At 39.7% G+C, this 17,398-nt stretch overlaps 1 protein-coding gene across 1 annotated transcript in view; it reads left to right on the forward strand.

The window, feature by feature from the left end:
• The first annotated feature begins 15,642 nt into the window (after positions 1-15,642).
• LOC128044628 (cytochrome P450 2J2-like) overlaps positions 15,643-17,398 on the forward strand; it is a 31,408-nt gene continuing 29,652 nt past the window's right edge. The window contains exon 1 of the mRNA XM_052636962.1: positions 15,643-15,860. Within this exon, the coding sequence (XP_052492922.1) occupies positions 15,651-15,860 (210 nt within the window). The 5' untranslated portion in view covers positions 15,643-15,650. The remainder of the gene's footprint in view (positions 15,861-17,398) is intronic.

Genomic DNA, 17,398 nt, shown 5'->3' on the forward strand with positions numbered 1-17,398 from the left:
AAGGAAACACTACCTTGGCCTTGGACACCAGACCCAAGAAGAATGTCACCACAATAACCAAGCATGGAACTCAGGTTCAGTTCAGTTCAGTTCAGCCACTCAGTTGTGTCCAACTCTTTGCAACCCCATGAACTGCAACACACCAGGCCTCCCTGTCCATCACCAGCTCCCAGAGTTTACCCAAACTCATGTCCATCGAGTTGGTGATGCCATCCAGCCATCTCATCCTCTGTCGTCCCCTTCTCCTCCTGCCCCCAATCCCTCCTAGCATCAAAGTCTTTTCCAAGGAGTCAGCTCTTCGCTTGAGGTGGCCAAAGTATTGGAGTTTCAGCTTTAGCATCATTCCTTCCAAAGAACACCCAGAACTGATCTCCTTTAGAATGGACTGGTTAGATCTCCTTGCAGTCCAAGGAGAGTCTTCTCCAACACCACAGTTCAAAAGCATCAATAATTCTTCAGCACTCAGCTTTCTTCACAGGTTAGGGGGAAACAAATGTGGAAATATTTTCTGTCATCGCTGTGCCTCTTTACCTTAAATCCTCTCATGCATTTATTCCCAGCCTCATGATTGGTGTCAACAACTTGATGGTTGTGATCTTTTTGTATATATTGTTTGTCAGCTTTTGATTGACAAGTATTCCCGGGCTAAACACAACTGAGGAGCCCTGGTAAAGTATAGTATAGAAGGAAACAGAAATGCCATCATCCTGTTAGCCCTCCTGTGTGTGGTCACTGAGGGGAGAAAAGGGTATTAACGGAAAGGCCAGGTGCCACTGAGAGTCCCTGGAGTTTGGATGCCAACCCCATGCAGACAAATATCAGCACACCTATAAAATGGACTTATCCTTATAGAAGGTTATTTTTCTCAAGTGTTAGAATTTAAGAAATTTAAATATCTCAGAACAAAAAGGAACTTGAGGACATGGGCCTTTTCATCCCTGTTGCTTGGGATTTAGAGAAAAGCTAAATCATGGAACCATTAGAAAGGGAATCAGAAATAGGAAGAGAAGCCAAGAGAGAGGGAGTGAGAGAGTCTGGCTGGAGCTAGCCTGAGCCTGTCAGAGTCAAGAGTAAGTCTGGGAGAAATGGTTGCATGTCCTGAAGGGCAGGGAGATGATTTGCACTAGAGTAGAAAATGAGAACCCCAGCTGCCCACCAGAGTGCACTTTCTTTGTAAACTCTTAAAAAGTTGCATCTCTAGAAAACACCCTAAATGATATTTCTGAAAGGAAACCAGTCAAACCAGACTTTGAACTTCCTGAGTATCTGAGACCTTGTCATTCACTCTGTTTTTCTGCAGTCAGATCATCCTCATAGGAGACTGCAAATTGGCCAAAATACTTTCCCTTATCTACTCAGTCTCCTCGACTGTTAAATGAACTCTGTTGAATCATCTCCAAGGTCCATTCACGCTCTGCTGTGCATTTTCCATGATTTACTAGAGTTAGTAGGGCAGGCATTTACCTACTCCCTGTTGAATCAATGGAAAACTCCTGGACCCTTATCCTGCCCTAATAGATGCAGTGGGACCCAGACCCAAGTAGCATGTGATCACAATTAACCAGAAAGCTACAGGACACAGGGCTGGGAGTAGCTGAATTTCTGAACTTGCAAAATGTCTCCTTTCTTCCTCAAAGTGCATATTTCAGAGACCCTTAAATATGAATTCTCTACTGTAAAAGCAATACACAGGATTTTGTTTTCTGTCCTTTTGTAACTCTCTTATTCCTCATCTATTTTGGAAGCTCCAGGTCATCTTTCCCTCTTCCTTTGTGTCTGTATCTGACACATAGTGTGCCAGCATATGACATGTTCTATGACATCGTGGATGAGATACAGATTTTACTGGAAGGCACTCAGGCTGTGAATATTCCCTTTACCCTCGTCCTCCCTTAGAGACACTGACATGAACAGGCTGCTGTGTTATTTAAAGTCAGGTTAGAGGCTGACCTGTTACAAGTAGATGAGGAGCAGAGCACTCAAGATACCCTGAGTTGTGTAGAAATGTGTTCAGGTCAGGCATGACTGGAGGACATGCACCAAGGAGGGCTTCTAGCAGAGGAACCACTTCCCATGCCCCTATGTGTTTACAGACAGGAGGCAGGAGCTGGCAGATAACTAAGAAACAAGGACAGTGTCCTAGGTGAGTTTCTGTGTTTGCCCTGGGAACCCCAGAGCCTACTCCATGTCAAGCTCTTCTCCCTGTGATCTAACTTAAACTTGCATATTGTTAAGCTACCAAGATGGAAGGAGGTGGGCACCGAGGATGAGTGCCCAGGGACATTGGTCCATGTCAGTCATCCCAAATTCCGATGTATTTTCTCTTCTTAGCAAGATGACACTACTATGTTGCAAATTCCCACCCCCTCATTGTAAGGGATTCAAGTCAATGCCTCCAGGAAGCCACTTATTGTTCATATTTAACATATTGTGTTTAATATATTAAATATTCATATATAATCAATTAGACATCAATTATATAGTATATAAATATATTTTATTGTGAATAAATATAAATGTAATGTATATATTAAATCAAGTAACAGTTTATTTTGCATATAATACCTTAAAGTATAGCCGTGGCCTTAAAAAAGTACAACTTGCCAATAATGAACCAGGAAGAAATAGAAATTATGAGCATGCCAGTCACAAGCACTGAAATTGAAACTGTAATCTAATAACAAACAAAAACCCAGGCCTGGATGGCTTCACAGGCAAATTCTATCAAATGTTTAGAGAAGAGCTGACATATATCCTTCTGAAATTCTTCCAAAAACATTGCAGAGGGAGAAACAGTCCCAACTCATTCTATTAATATGAGGCCACCATCACCCTGGCACCAAAACAAGACAAGGATACCACCAAAAAAGAAAATTACAGGCCAATATCACTGATAAACATAGTTGTAAAATATCCTCAATAAAATACCAGCGAACAGAATCCAACAGCACATTAAAAGGATCATATACCATAATCAAGAGGGGTTTATCCCAGAGATGAAAGGATTCTCCAATCAATGTGATACACCATATTAAAAATCTGAAACATAAAAACCATATAATTTCAACAGATGCAGAAAAAGCTTTTGACAAAATTCAACATCCATTTATGATAGAAACTCTCCAGATAAAAACTCTCCAGGGCATAGAAGCAACCAACCTCATCATAAAAAGGCCATACATGACAAACAAACCCACAACAAACCTTCTCAGAGGAAAAAAACTGAAAGCATTTCCTGTTAGATCAGAAATAAGACAATGGTGCCCACTCTCATCGCTGTTATTTGATATAGTTTTGGAAGTCCTAGCAATGGGAAGCAAGGGGGGAAAAGATATAAAAGGAATCCAGATAGAAGTAAAACTCTAACTGGTGGCAGGTGACATGACACTATACACACAAAATCCTAAAGATACCATCAGAAAATTACTAGAATTAATCTGTGAATTTAGTAACATCACAGGATATAAAATTAAACACAGAAATCCCTTCCAAACCTATAGACCAACAATGAAAAATCAGAATGAAATTGAGGAAACAATCCCAATCACCATTGCAACAAAAAGAATAAAATACCTAAGAATAAACCTAAGGAGACAAAAGACATGTTTGCAGAAAATTATAAGACACTGATGAAAGAGATAAAAGATGACATAAACAGATGGAGATATATAGCATGTTCTTGGATCAGAAGAATCAATATTGTGAAAACAACTATACTACCCAAAGCAATCTACAGATTCAATGCAATCATTTTTCACAGAACTAGAATAAAATTTTACCATTTGTATAGAAACACAAAAGACTAGAAATACCCAAAGCAATCTTAAGAAAGAAAAAATGAGCTGGAGGAATCAGGCTCCCTGACTTCAGATTACACTACAAAGCTCAGTCATCATCATAGAATGGCACAAAAACAGAAATATAGATCAATGAAACAAGATAGAAAGCTCCAAGATAAACCCACTATGGGCACCTTAACTTTGACAAAGGAGGCAAGAATATACAATGGAGAAAAGACAGACTCTTCACTAAGTGGTGCTAGGAAAACTGGACAGCTACATATAAAAGAATGAAACTAGGACACTTCCTAACACCACACACAAAAATAAACTCAAACTGAATTAAAGACCTAAATGTAAGGCCAGAAACTATAAATTTTTAGAGGAAAAGCTAGATAGAACACTCTTTGACATAAATAGCAGCAAGATCCTTTTTGACCCATCTCATAGACTGATGGAAATAGAAATGGAATCTAATCATACTTAAAAGCTTTTGCACAACAAAGGAAATTATAAACAAGATGAAAAGACAACCCTCAGAATGGGAGAAATAATTGTAAATGAAGCAACTGACAAAGGATTAGTCTCCAAAATATACAATCAACTCATGCAACTCTATCAGAAAAACAAGCAACCCAATCAAAAAAAAAAAAAAATGGGCAAAATACTTAAACAGACATTTATCCAAAGAAGACATACGGATGGCAAATAAACACATGAAATAAATGCTCAACATTGCTCATTATTAGAAAAACGCAAATCAAAAGTACAATGAGGTGTCACCTAACACTGGTCAGAATGGCCATCATCAAAAAATGTACAAAAAATAAATGCTGGAAAGGATGTGGAGAAAAGTGAACTCTCTTGCACTGTTGGTGGGAATGTAAATTAATACAACCACTAGGAGAACAATGTGGACATTCCTTACAAAACTAGGAATAAAATTACCATATGACTTAAACCTCAACAGTAAAAAAACTAAGATCATGACATCTGGTCCCATCACATCATGACAAAAAGATGGGGAAAAATGGAAAGAGTGACATTTATTTTCTTGGGCTTGAGAATTACTGTGGACATTGACTACAGCCATGAAATTAAAGACTCTTGCTCTTCAAAAGAAAAACTATGACAAACCCTGACAGCATATTAAAAAGCAGAGATGATATTTTACCAACAAAGTCCGTATAGTCAAAGCTATCAAAGCTATGGTTTTTCCAGTAGTCATGTATGGATGTGAGATTTGCACCATAATGAATACTGAATACTGAAGAATTGATGCTTTTGAACTGTGGTGTTGCAGACTCTTGAGAGTCCCTTGGACTACAAAGAGATCAAATCAGTCAATCCTAAAGGAAATCAACCCAGAATATTCACTGGAAGGACTGATGCTGAAGCAGAAGGTCCAATACTTTGGCCAACAGAAGTGAAGAGTTGACTTTTTGGAAAAGACCCTGATGCTGGGAAAGATTGAGGATGGGAGGAGAAGAGGAGAACAGAAGATGAGAAGTTTGGATGGCATCACTGACTCTATGAACATGAGTTTGAGCAAACTCTGGGTGATAGTGAAGGACAGGGATGTATGGTGTGCTGCAGTCCATGGAGTCAGAAAGAGTCAGACATGATTTAGTAACTGAACAGCAACAGTGACCCATCAGTCCCACTCATGGGCATATATCCTGAAAAAACATAATTCAAAAAGACATATGTATCCTAGTGTTCACTGAAGCACTATTTACAATAGCCAGGATGAGGAAACAATCTAGATGTTCATCAACAAATGAATGGTAAAGAAGTTGGGATATACATATACAATGGAATATTACTTAGCCATTAAAAGGAATAAATTTGATTCAGCTGAAATGAGGTGGATGAACCTGAAGCCTGTCATACAGACTGCAGTAAGTCAGAGAAAAACAAATATCCTATATTCATGCATATATATGGAATCTATAAAAGCAACACTGATAAACCTATTTGCAGAGCACAGATAAACACACAGATGTAGAGAATGGACTTGTGGACACAGCTGAGGAAGGGAAGGGTGGGACAAATTGAGAGGGTGGTATTGAAATGAATACCCTGCCATGTATGAAATAAATAGCTAGTGGGAAGCTGCTGCACAACCCCGGGAGCACAGCCAGTGCTCTGTGACAACCCAGAAGAGGGGGCAGGGAACTCAAGAGGAAAGTGATATGTGATTCAGCAAAAAAACAAGAGAGTTCCAAAAAAACATCTACTTCTGCTTTTTTGACTACGCCAAAGCCCCATTGTGTGAGTCACAACAATGTGTGAAAAATTCTTCAAGAGATGGGGCTACCAGACCACCTCACCTGCCTCCTGAGAAATCTGAATGCAGGTCAAGAAGCAACAGTTAGAACTGGACATGGAACAATGAACTGTTTCCAAATTGGGAAAGGAGTATGACAAGACTATATATTTTCACCCTGCTTATTTAACTTATATGCAGAGTACATCATGTGAAATGCCAGGTTAGATGAAGCACAAGCTGGAATCAAGATTGCCAGAAGAAATATCAATAACCTCAGATATGAAGATGACACCAGCCTTATGACAGAAAGTGAAGAGGAACTGAGGAGCCTCTCAATGAAGGTGAAAGAGAAGAGTGAAAATGTTGACTTAAAACTCAACTTTATTTATTTTTTATTTTATTTAATTTTTTAATTTTTTTAATTTTTATTTTTACTTTATTTTACTTTATAATACTGTATTGGTTTTGCCATACATTGACATGAATCCACCATGGGTGTACATGTGTTCCCAAACATGAACCCCCCTCCCACCTCCCTCCCCATAACATCTCCCTGGGTCATCCCCGTGCACCAGCCCCAAGCATGCTGTATCCTGCATCAGACATAGACTGGCGATTCGTTTCCTACATGATAGTATACATGTTTCAATGCCATTCTCCCAAATCTCAACTTTAAAAAACTAAGATCATGGCATCCGGTTCCATTATTCCAAGGCAGATAGATGGGGAAACAATGGAAACAGTGAGAGACTTTATTTTCTTGGGATTCAAAATCACTGCAGATGGTGACTGCAGCCATGAAAGGAAAAGACACTTGCTCCTTGGAAGAAAAGCTATGACCAACCTAGACAGCATATTAAAGAGCAGAGACATTACTTTGTCAACAAAGGTCTGTCTAGTCAAAGCTATGGTTTTCCAGTAGACCATGTATGGACATGTCTACTGTAGACATGTAGACATGTGAGAGCAGGACCATAAAGAAAGCTGAGTGCCAAAATATTGATGCTTTTGAACTGTGGTGTTGGAGAAAACTCTTGAGAGTCCCTTGGACTGCAAGATCAAGCCAGTCAATCCTAAAAGAAATGAGTCCTGAATATTTATTGGAAGGACTGATGCTGACGCTGAAGCTCCAATACTTTGGCCACCTGATGTGAAGAACTGACTCATTTGAAAAGATCCTGATGCTGGGAAAGATTGAAGGCAGGCGGAGAATGGAACGACAGAGGATGAGATGGTTGGATGGCATCGCTGACTCGATGGACATGAGTTTGAGGGAGTTCCAGGAGTTGGTGATGGACAGGGAAGCCTAGCGTGCTACAGTCCATGGGGTTGCAAAGAGTCGGACATGACTGAGCGACAACTGAACCATGCTGATGGCTGATTCATGCTGTTGTCTGACAGAAACCAACACAACATTGTAAAGCAATTATGCTCTAATTAAAAATAAATTTTTTTAAAAGTATAATTGTAAGCTTTATGATTTCTCAGATAAAGCCTCTAGTTATTTCTATTTTTTTCCTAGGCCATTCGATTTCTTCCTCAATGGGTTCACAGAGCAATTACTGTCCTTCCTATAGACTACAGGAAGAGGAAGTTCCTAACAATAGTTACCTGAACAATTATTCTCTGAAAGAAATACAGCATGCACTTCCTCTAATTTTCAAAAGTGCACTTGCAGATAAGTAGGATTTTAAAAATCTTAATGAAGTCTAAATTACATTTTTTGTTTCATAGCTCATGCTTTTGGTTTTTATCAAAAATCACTGACAAGAGCTGAAGGTCATCTCGGCATTTTCCTATGTTATCTTCTTGGAGTTTTAGCTTTGAATTTTACATGTAGGTCTGTGATCCATTTTGAGTCAACTTTTGTGAGAAATGTAAGATCTGTGCCCAGATTCCCATTTGCATAGAGATGTCCAGTGTTCCAGCACCACTTGTATGAATATTACACTTTTTCCATTGAACTGCATTTGCTCCTTGGTCAAAGGACTATATTTTTCTATTACTGGGATCTTTATTCTTTTCTAATGACCTATATGGAGAAGGAAATGGCAACCCACTCCAGTATTCTTGCCTGAAGAATTCCATGGACAGATGAGCCTGGTGGGCTATAGTTCACGGGGTCTCAAAGAGTTGGACACGACTGAGTGACTAAACAACAACAACAATGACCTATATGTCTTCTTCCACCAATACCACATGCCCTGATATATGCAGCTGAATAGTAAATCTTGCACCCCACTCCAGTACTCTTGCCTGGAAAACCCTATGGACAGAGGGGTCTGGAAGGCTGCAGTCCCTGGGGTCGCTGAGGGTCAGACACGACTGAGCGACTTCACTTTCACTTTTCAGTTTCATGCATTGGAGAAGGAAATGGCAACCCACTCCAGTATTCTTGCCTCGAGAATCCCAGGGACGGGGTAGCCTGGTGGGCTACCGTCTATGGGGTCGCACAGAGTTGGACACGACTGAACCGACTTAGCAGCAGTAAATCTTGAAGTCAGTGGTATCAGTCCCCCAAAATTGTTCTTCTCCTTCAATTTTGTTTACTATTCTAGGTTTTTGCCTTTCTATATAAACTTTAGAATCAGATTGGCAATTTTGTTTTACAGATTTACAGAGAAAAATATGAGTGAGAAGTAGAGAGTTCCCCTATACCCATTCTTTATTCCTCACACATTTTTCTCCTATTATTAATATTTTGCATTGGGAGTAAGTTTTTAATTGCAAACTATAATTGTTCATTTCTTGTACTTAAGAAAGAAATTAACTTTTCTGTGTTAATCCTTTTTAAATGAATGCTTCTGTAGTATAATCCAAGACTCTATCCTCCAACCTTGTTATCATTGCTTTCTAGTTCCAGGAGACATTTTGTTAATTCTTTTTGTTAATTCTTTGTGATTGTCTACAGAGACATTTTGTTTTTTTTCTTTATAATCTAAATACAGCTTTTGTTTCCTTGTCTTTATCTTGTCTTGCCTTGTCTTTCATAGTGTATTAGCTAGGACTACAGGTACAATGTTGAATAAGATGGTCAAAGAGGCCACGTTTATCTTTTGACTGATCTTATAGAGAAAGCATCTGGTTTCTCAACCTTGACTATGGTGTTAGCCATGAGTTTTTTGTAGATATTATTTTTCAACTTGAGGACGTTTCCTTCTATTCTTCATTAGCTAAGAATTTTTATTGTGAATGGATGTTGAAATTTGTCAAATACTTTTTCTGCATTTATTGATTTGTTGTTCAGTCACTAAATCATGTCTGACTCTTTGTGACCCCATTAACTGTAGCTTGCTAGGCTTCCCTGTGCTTCACTACCTCCCTGAGTTTGCTCAAACTCATGTCCATTGAATCAGTGATGCCATCCAACCATCTCATCTTCTGCTGCCCTCTTCTCCTTCTGCCTTCGATCTTTCCCATCATCAGGACTTTTCAGTGAGTCAGCTCTTTGCATCAGGTAGCCAAAGTATTGGAGCTTCTGTTTCAACATCAGTCCTTCCAATGAATATTCAGGATTGCTTTCCTTTAGGATTGACAGTTTGATCTCCTTGCTCTTCAAGGGACTCTCAAGAGTCTTCTCTAGCACCACAGTTCAAAAGCAGCAGTTCTTTGGCACTCTGTCTTCTTTATGGTTCAACTCACAAATCCATACATGGCTACAGGAAAATTCATAGCTCTGACTATTCAGACCTTTGTCAGCAAAGTGATGTCTCTGCTTTTTCATACACTGTCTAGGTTTGTCAAAGCTGTTCTTCCAAGGAGTATCTTTTAATTTCCTGGCTTCAGTCACCATCCCTCAGTGATATGGAGCCCAAGAAAATAAAATCTGTCACTGTTCCAATTTTTCCCCATCTATTTGCCATGAAGTAATGGGACCACATGCCATGATCATAATTTCGAATATTGAGTTTCAAGTCAGCTTTTTCACTCTCCTCTTTCACCTTCATCAAGAGACTCTTTAGTTCCTCTTAGTTTTCTTCCATTATAGTGGTGTCATCTAATGATAGAATCTATTGATAGAATCATGTTTTTCTTAGGCCTGTTAATGTGATGGAGATACATCAATTGAATTTCAAATATGGAGTCCACTTTGCATGTCTAGCAGAAAATCCCTCTTGATCATGGTGTATACTGCTTTGTATACATCCCTGGATTTGATTTACCAATACCAGTTTGAAGTTTTTGCAACTATGTTCACAAGAAATACTGATTTTCCTTCTCCTGATGTCTTTGACTGTTTTTTTTTTTATTAGTGAAATGCTAGTCTCAAGGACTGAATTATAAAGCATTTTCTATGCTTTGCTTTTGTAGAATAGATTGTAGCAACTTACTGTAATTTGATTCTTAAAGTTTAGTACAATATATCTTTGAAAGTTTCTGGATCTGTGTTTTCACTTTTGTAATTTATTAATGATTTATTTTTTTCTTTAATAGATACAAGGCTATTGAGATCTCTTGTTCTCCTTATGCGAGTTTTTGCAGACTGTGTCCAATGAGTTGGCCCACTTCATCTATGTTTTCAAATTTGTGGGCATAGAGTTATTCATAACTTCTCTTTCTTATAATGTCCATGAGATTAGTAGTGATGGCACTTGTTCATTTATGATAATTTAACACCCTCTTTTCTTAGTTAACTTGGCTAGACATTTGCCAATTAAAACAAAATATTTTTTAGCTTTTGCTTTTGTTCATTTTTCTATTGTTTTCCCATTTTCAGTTTGATTTAATGGTGTACTGATTTTTATTATTTATCCTCTTGTCTTTTCTTTGGATTTAATTTTCTGTTCTTTTTCTAGAATCTAGAAGGTTAGATTGTTTATTTTAGTCTTCTCTTCTTTCCAATATATGCATTCAATGGTTTAAATTTTCCTCAAATCACTCTTTTCACTGTATCCACACATATTGATAAGCTTTATTTTCATTTGTTCAAAGATTTTTTTCTTATTTTTTGGAGATTTCTTCTTTGAGCAATGTTTATTTCTGTGTGTTATTCAATAGTCGGGTAGTTTGAAGTTTTCTACCTCCTATTCCTTTATTGATTCTAGTTAACTCTGTTTTGTTATGAAAGCAAAATTTGTGTGATTTCTATATTGATATTTAATAAAGTATGTTGGATATTAGAATGTGGCCTATTTGTTGAATGTTGTACATGAGCTTGAGAAGAAGATGCATGCTGCTTTTGCTGGATGATAAGTTCTATGTATATAAGTTGGATCCAGGTAATTGATAATTCTGCATGGTTCAACTTTGCTTTTATTTGTTTTCTGCCTCTTGTTCTGTCCATTGATAGTAGAGGGATATTCAAGTATCTAATTATAATGGTTAAGTCATCTATTTTTCCCTGCAGTTCCATCAGTTTGCCTGCACGTATTTTGAAGCTCCATTATACATATATATATTATTATACACATTATATATAATGTGTATACACATTATAGAATTGCTACGTCTTCTTGGAGAGTTGAACCTTTATCATTATACTTTTGCAGTTAATTAATATTTTCCTTGCTCTGATATCAGCAATATACAGTTACTCCAGTTTTCTTTTGATTGGTATTAGCATGGTATATCTTCCTCCAACCCTTTAATTTCAATCTATTTGTGTCTCCATATTTAAAGTCAGTCTGTCCTAGACAATGTATAGTTGGGTTTGTGTGTGTGTGTGTGTAATCAAAAACAAATAACGGGAGATCTACCTGGTTTATAAAATTTTAAGCGTACAGTAAACCACCAGCTCTGGGGTCCCGTGGTGTAATGATTAGTGCTCTGGACTCTGAATCCAGCAACCCGGCTTCCCTGGTGGCTCAGATGGTAAACAGTCTGCCTACAATGCAGGAGACCCACGTTCAGTCCCTGGGTCAGGAAGATGCCCTCGAGGAGGAAATGGCAACCCACTCCAGTATCTTGCCTGGAGAATTCCATGGACAGAGGAGACTGATGGGCTGCAGTCCACAGAGTCGCAAAGAGCTGGACACGACTCTGGACGTGAGGGCTTAACATTTTCACTTTCAAGTGTATAGTACAGTAGTGTTAATGCTAAGCACTGTGTTTCACACAGTGAACTCTAGAAATTTTCCATCTCACATGGCTGGAACTCTCTTCCCGTGGAACAGAAAATTTTCATTTTCTCCCTTCCTCCAGTCCCAGGAAACCACTAGTGTGGGCAAATTGGGAGACTTGTGCACCATTGGTAAGAATGTAAAATGGTGCAGCCACTACAGAAAACAGTATGGAGATTCTTTTAAACTAAAAATAGATCTCCCCTATGATCTACTAGTGTGATTACTGGACATTTATCCACAAGAATAGAAATCAGAATCTTGAAGAGATATTTTCATTTCACAGCACCATTATTCATAATAACCAAGAGGTGGATATAAGCTAAATGCCCATTAATGAATGAATGGATAATGAAAATGTGGACTATACATACAATGAAATATTCTTCTGCCAATAAGAAGAAATAAATATTTTCAAATTCTAGAAATAGATGAACCTTGAGAACTTTATGCTAACTGAAATAAGCCAGCCACAGAAGGACAAATATTACATGATTTAACTTCTCTCAATTATCTTATAGACAGCTCATAGACAAAAATGTGAGGTGTCCAGGGTTGTTTTGACTATTCAGAGTCTTTGTGCTTTCATATTGATATTACATTTTCTATTTCTGTAAAAAATGCCTTTAGGCTTTTGATAGGAATTATATTGACTAACATGAGCAATTTAATAATATTAAGTCTTTCAGTTTTAAACATGAGATATCTTTCCATATCTGAAGCTTCTTCAATTTTGCTGAGCAATATTTTACATTTTCAGTGTATAAGTCCTTTGCCTTCTTGCTTAAGTTATTGCTAAGTATCTTGTTCTTTTTGATGCTGAGCTAATACTATCTCTGTGTGCAGATGACATTGTTTTAGTGTGTGTGTGTGTGTGTGTGTGTGTGTATTTGTGCTCACTCACGTCTGACTCTTTGTGACCCCACGGACTGTAGCTGACTGTGCTCCTCTGTCCATGGAATTTTTCACGCAAGAATGTTGGAATGGGTTGCCATTTCCTTCTCCAGGGGATCTTCCAGACCCAATGACACAGTCTCTTTGTGTCTCCTACATTGGCAGTCAATTCTTGACCACTGCACCAAATGGGAAACCCATATTAATATCTAGAAAACCCTAAAGATTACACGTACACAAAAACTGTTAGAAATAATAAATGAATTCAGCAAAGTCTCAGGATTCAACACCTACAAAAATAGTGTTTCGGTATTTTGATAATGAAGCATCTGCAAGGAGTCTTGGTCTTTATTTTAATGGACTCATAAACATTCTTTTAATTAATGTAATCAGAATATTAATATTTAATGTGGTTCTTGATACAGGTTATCTACCATAGTCATTACTGTTTTCTATTCATTGCATTTAATTTTTGTTTCTTTTTTGTCTTTCACTCTTTTTCCTCTCTTCTTTGGCTTTAACTAAGTATTTTGTATAACTCCATTTTCTCTTCTGTCTTAGCACATTGATTATATTTCTTTTCTAAAACTTCAGTTGTTGACTTATAGTTCACGGTATACATTTCCAACTAATTCAAATCTAGCTTCAAATAGTACTACACTGCTTAATTCGAAGTTCAAGGACCTTAATGGAATGTTCCTCCTAATCCCTTCCTTCTGCTCAGCCAACATTGCATCTTTCATCTCACTTATCTATATGATAAAATCACCAAATACATTATTGCTATTTCTATTGTTAACACACTATTATCAACTCTATTAAGAAAAAGTAAGATTTAAATATAACTTTATTTTTTCTCTAGTGTTCTTTATTTAGATCTGTGTTTCTGCCCTATATATCTTTCCTTCTTCTTAAAGACCTAAACATTATTGTAAGGCAGGTCTACTAGCAACAAATTCCGTCAAACTTTGTTTGAAAAGATGTTTACTTTTCCTTAACTGCTAGATGGAACAAAGAATTCACCTGCATATTTTTTCACTGAAGCAGTTTGTGTGGAGAGTTCAGTGCCTTGTTGTAGAGTAGCTCACAAGAAACATCAGAGGTTGCTGTTTTTCTGATGGTTCACCAGGCTAGGTTCCAATCCTTTCGTGAAAAGTTGATAGAAAAATAGGAAGCTCAAGTGCCTGCGGATCTCTCTGAAATACAACAAAACCATAACCTTAGAGCCCCCTTGGTCTCAGAATGACAGGCTCTCTAAATAGAGCAAAAGAAAATCAAACCAACTAAGAGAAATGGAATATTTCCTGCTGTATCACTAAACAAAGGATGTCAGTCAAAGTCATCAGCAGTTGCAGCCACTGCAGATGGTGAGCTGATGACCCTTGACGGAACTCAGGAAAGAAAGTATCTGCCACCTAGCAGCCATCACACTGCAGCCACTCCCTATGTTGAGCCCTGAGGAAACTCAGGATGTGAAGACACTGGATACTGGCCCCAGATAGGTGAGGTGCCTATCAAAGGAATGATTTCAGTGAGCCCAGACTCTTGCATTTTCCCATACATAGAAAAATTCTAAATTCCTAAACTTGAGATATCTGGTTTTCCTTTAATTAACAATAATCTTTTGCCATTCAGACTACCTGCCCTTTGTTGCAAGACTTCTGCATAATCTGGTTCCTGCCTACACCACACTGCTGCTGCTGCTAAGTCGCTTCAGTCGTGTCCCACTCTGTGCGACCCCATAGACAGCAGCCCACCAGGCTCCTCTGTCCCTGAGATTCTTCAGGCAAGAATACTAGAGTGGGTTGCCATTCAGTTCAGTTCAGTCGCTCAGTTGTGTCCGACTCCTTGCGACCCCGTGAATCACAGTACGCCAGGCCTCCCTGTCCATCACCATCTCCCGGAGTTCACTCAGACTCACGTCCATCGAGTCAGTGATGCCATCCAGCCATCTCATCCTCTGTCGTCCCCTTCTCCTCCTGCCCCCAATCCCTCCCAGCATCAGAGTCTTTTCCAATGAGTCCACTCTTTGCATGAGGTGGCCAAAGTACTGGAGTTTCAGCTTTAGCATCATTCCTTCCAAAGAAATCCCAGGGCTGATCTTCAGAATGGACTGGTTGGATCTCCTTGCAGTCCAAGGGATTCCCACCACCCAAATCATAGCCTCTCCTCTGAGTTCTTTCAGGGTTAGTTGAGATGCTGTCTCCCAGGCTTGAAGTCCTAAAATTCTCATGGAATAAAACTTAACTGTCATCGTTAAGGCTGCGAATATTCTTTAGACAGAAATGAAAAACTTCCCAGCCTGGCCTTTTCTGATATCCAGACAGGTTCTCCAGGGAATCCCATGCTTGACGTCTGGTGGGTAGCAGGCAGGCTGGGCTCCAGCCCAGAAAACAGACTCAGGTGGGGGAAAGCTGGGGCGAGGGGAGGAGGGGGCAGGACCTGAGGAAAGGCAAGGAGGGGTAAGGTGGACCCGGCGCCACAGGGAGCCAGGGGTGGGGCTTAGCTGAGCTCTTGGGGAAGGGAAGAGCCGCGGTGGGAGGAGGCAAGGGCGGGGTGAGACAGTAGGATGGGGCGGGGCCTGGGAACCCGGCTGAGCGCACGGAAGCGCAGATCCTCACAGAAGCGAAACCAGACATCGCAGTGATGCTGGAGGCCCTGAGCTCCCTGGCGGCGGCCCTCTGGGCGGCTCTCCGTCCTGGCACCGTCCTGTTGGGAACACTCGCCTTTCTCCTCTTTGTTGATTTCATGAAAAGACGGCATCCAAAGAACTACCCGCCGGGGCCCCCCCGCCTGCCCTTCGTAGGCAATTTGCTCCAGCTGGACCCTAAGAAGGCGCACCTGGTCCTTCAGGAGGTAGGAGCGAGCGAAGGTGTCAGGGCCACGTCTTGACCCTGACCTGCAGGACAAGGGCCTTCCGGGTACTAAAGACAGGAGACTGATGGGGCTCTCAGGTTAAATCGGAAACCCGGGTACACCCGAAGTTGAGCTTCTCTTTCCTCACCGTCAACTGGAATGGTTCCAGCTGTGCCTAGATTGCTGCTGCTGCTGCTGCTAAGTCGCTTCGGTCGTGTCCGACTCTGTGCGACCCCATACACGGCAGCCCACCAGGTTCCCCCGTCCCTGGGGTTCTCCAGGCAAGAACACTGGAGTGGGTTGCCATTTCCTTCTCCAGTGCGTGAAAGTGAAAAGTGAAAGTGAAAGTGAAATCGCTCAGTCGTGTCCGACTCTTAGCGACCCCATGGACTGCAGTCCACCAGGCTCCTCTGTCCATGGGATTTTCCAGGCAAGAGTACTGGAGTGGGGTGCCATTGCCTATTGTTTACTGTTTACTATTTAAGAATCCCGACTCCACGCGCTTTGGGAGAGGGAGGGGCTGCAGGCTTAATGCACAAAGCAAAACTTGCTTCTCAGTCCATCTAGCTGATGGAAAGAAGTGTAAATATTGTACTATAGCACTCATCTGAAGACTCATATGCTTCCAGGAGCTTGGTTATCTGCATAATTTCTCTCCTGTTAGGGTATCTGGATAGAGTATAGCTCAGAATCCCCTCTGCATTCTCAGTAGATGGTTTTGACTGGCTAGGTGAGCCTGTGTCTTCTCTTCAGTTTCTTTTATTAGAGCCTTGAGGATGACAGATATAATACATTTGTAAGTCATTTAGTTGTGTCTTGTTACATATTACTGGGACATTCAATTTATAGTATGATAATTTTGTCTTTTTAATAATTTTATCCATGGTAGGGGGAGGAGGGATGCTATATTTCCCCTTTAGGAGGTTCCCTTTTCTAAGTGTAAAATGAGGATGTTGTGTGCGTATGCCTAATAGCTCAGTCCTGCCTCTCTCTTTGTGACCCTGTGAATGGTAGCCTATAAGGGTCCTCTATCCATGGGATTTTTTTCAAGCAAGAAAAGTGAAGTGGGTTGCCATTTCCTTCTCCAGGGGATCTTTCAGACCCAGGAATCGAGCCCGAGTCTTCTGTGTCTCCCTCACTACAGGTGGATTCTTTACCTACTGAGCAATCACCACCTAAATCGTCAGCATTTTTCAACCACATTGCTTCCATCCCCACAAGGACAGAGCCCCTCACTTTCAGGCTCCTCCATAAACAGTCGACTCTCACTAAAGTATTCATTTAAAAAATGTCATTAAGTAGCTTTAAGTGATATGATTAGAATATAGAATTTTAAAGCTAAAATGCTAGGCTGCTAAACTTGTACCTTTCTTTAAGAAATGTGTTTTTTAATTTCCAAGTATTGGAAGATTTTCTCTTTTCTTTCTGTTAATGATTTACAGTTGGTGTTCATCAGGGTCAGAAGATACATACTATATTATTTCAACTTTGAACAAATGTGTAAAGGTTGGTTTTATGACCCATGATAGACACTTAAA

Source organism: Budorcas taxicolor, chromosome 3 (genome assembly GCF_023091745.1).
Source record: "Budorcas taxicolor isolate Tak-1 chromosome 3, Takin1.1, whole genome shotgun sequence".
In the NCBI taxonomy this organism is placed as follows: domain Eukaryota; kingdom Metazoa; phylum Chordata; class Mammalia; order Artiodactyla; family Bovidae; genus Budorcas; species Budorcas taxicolor.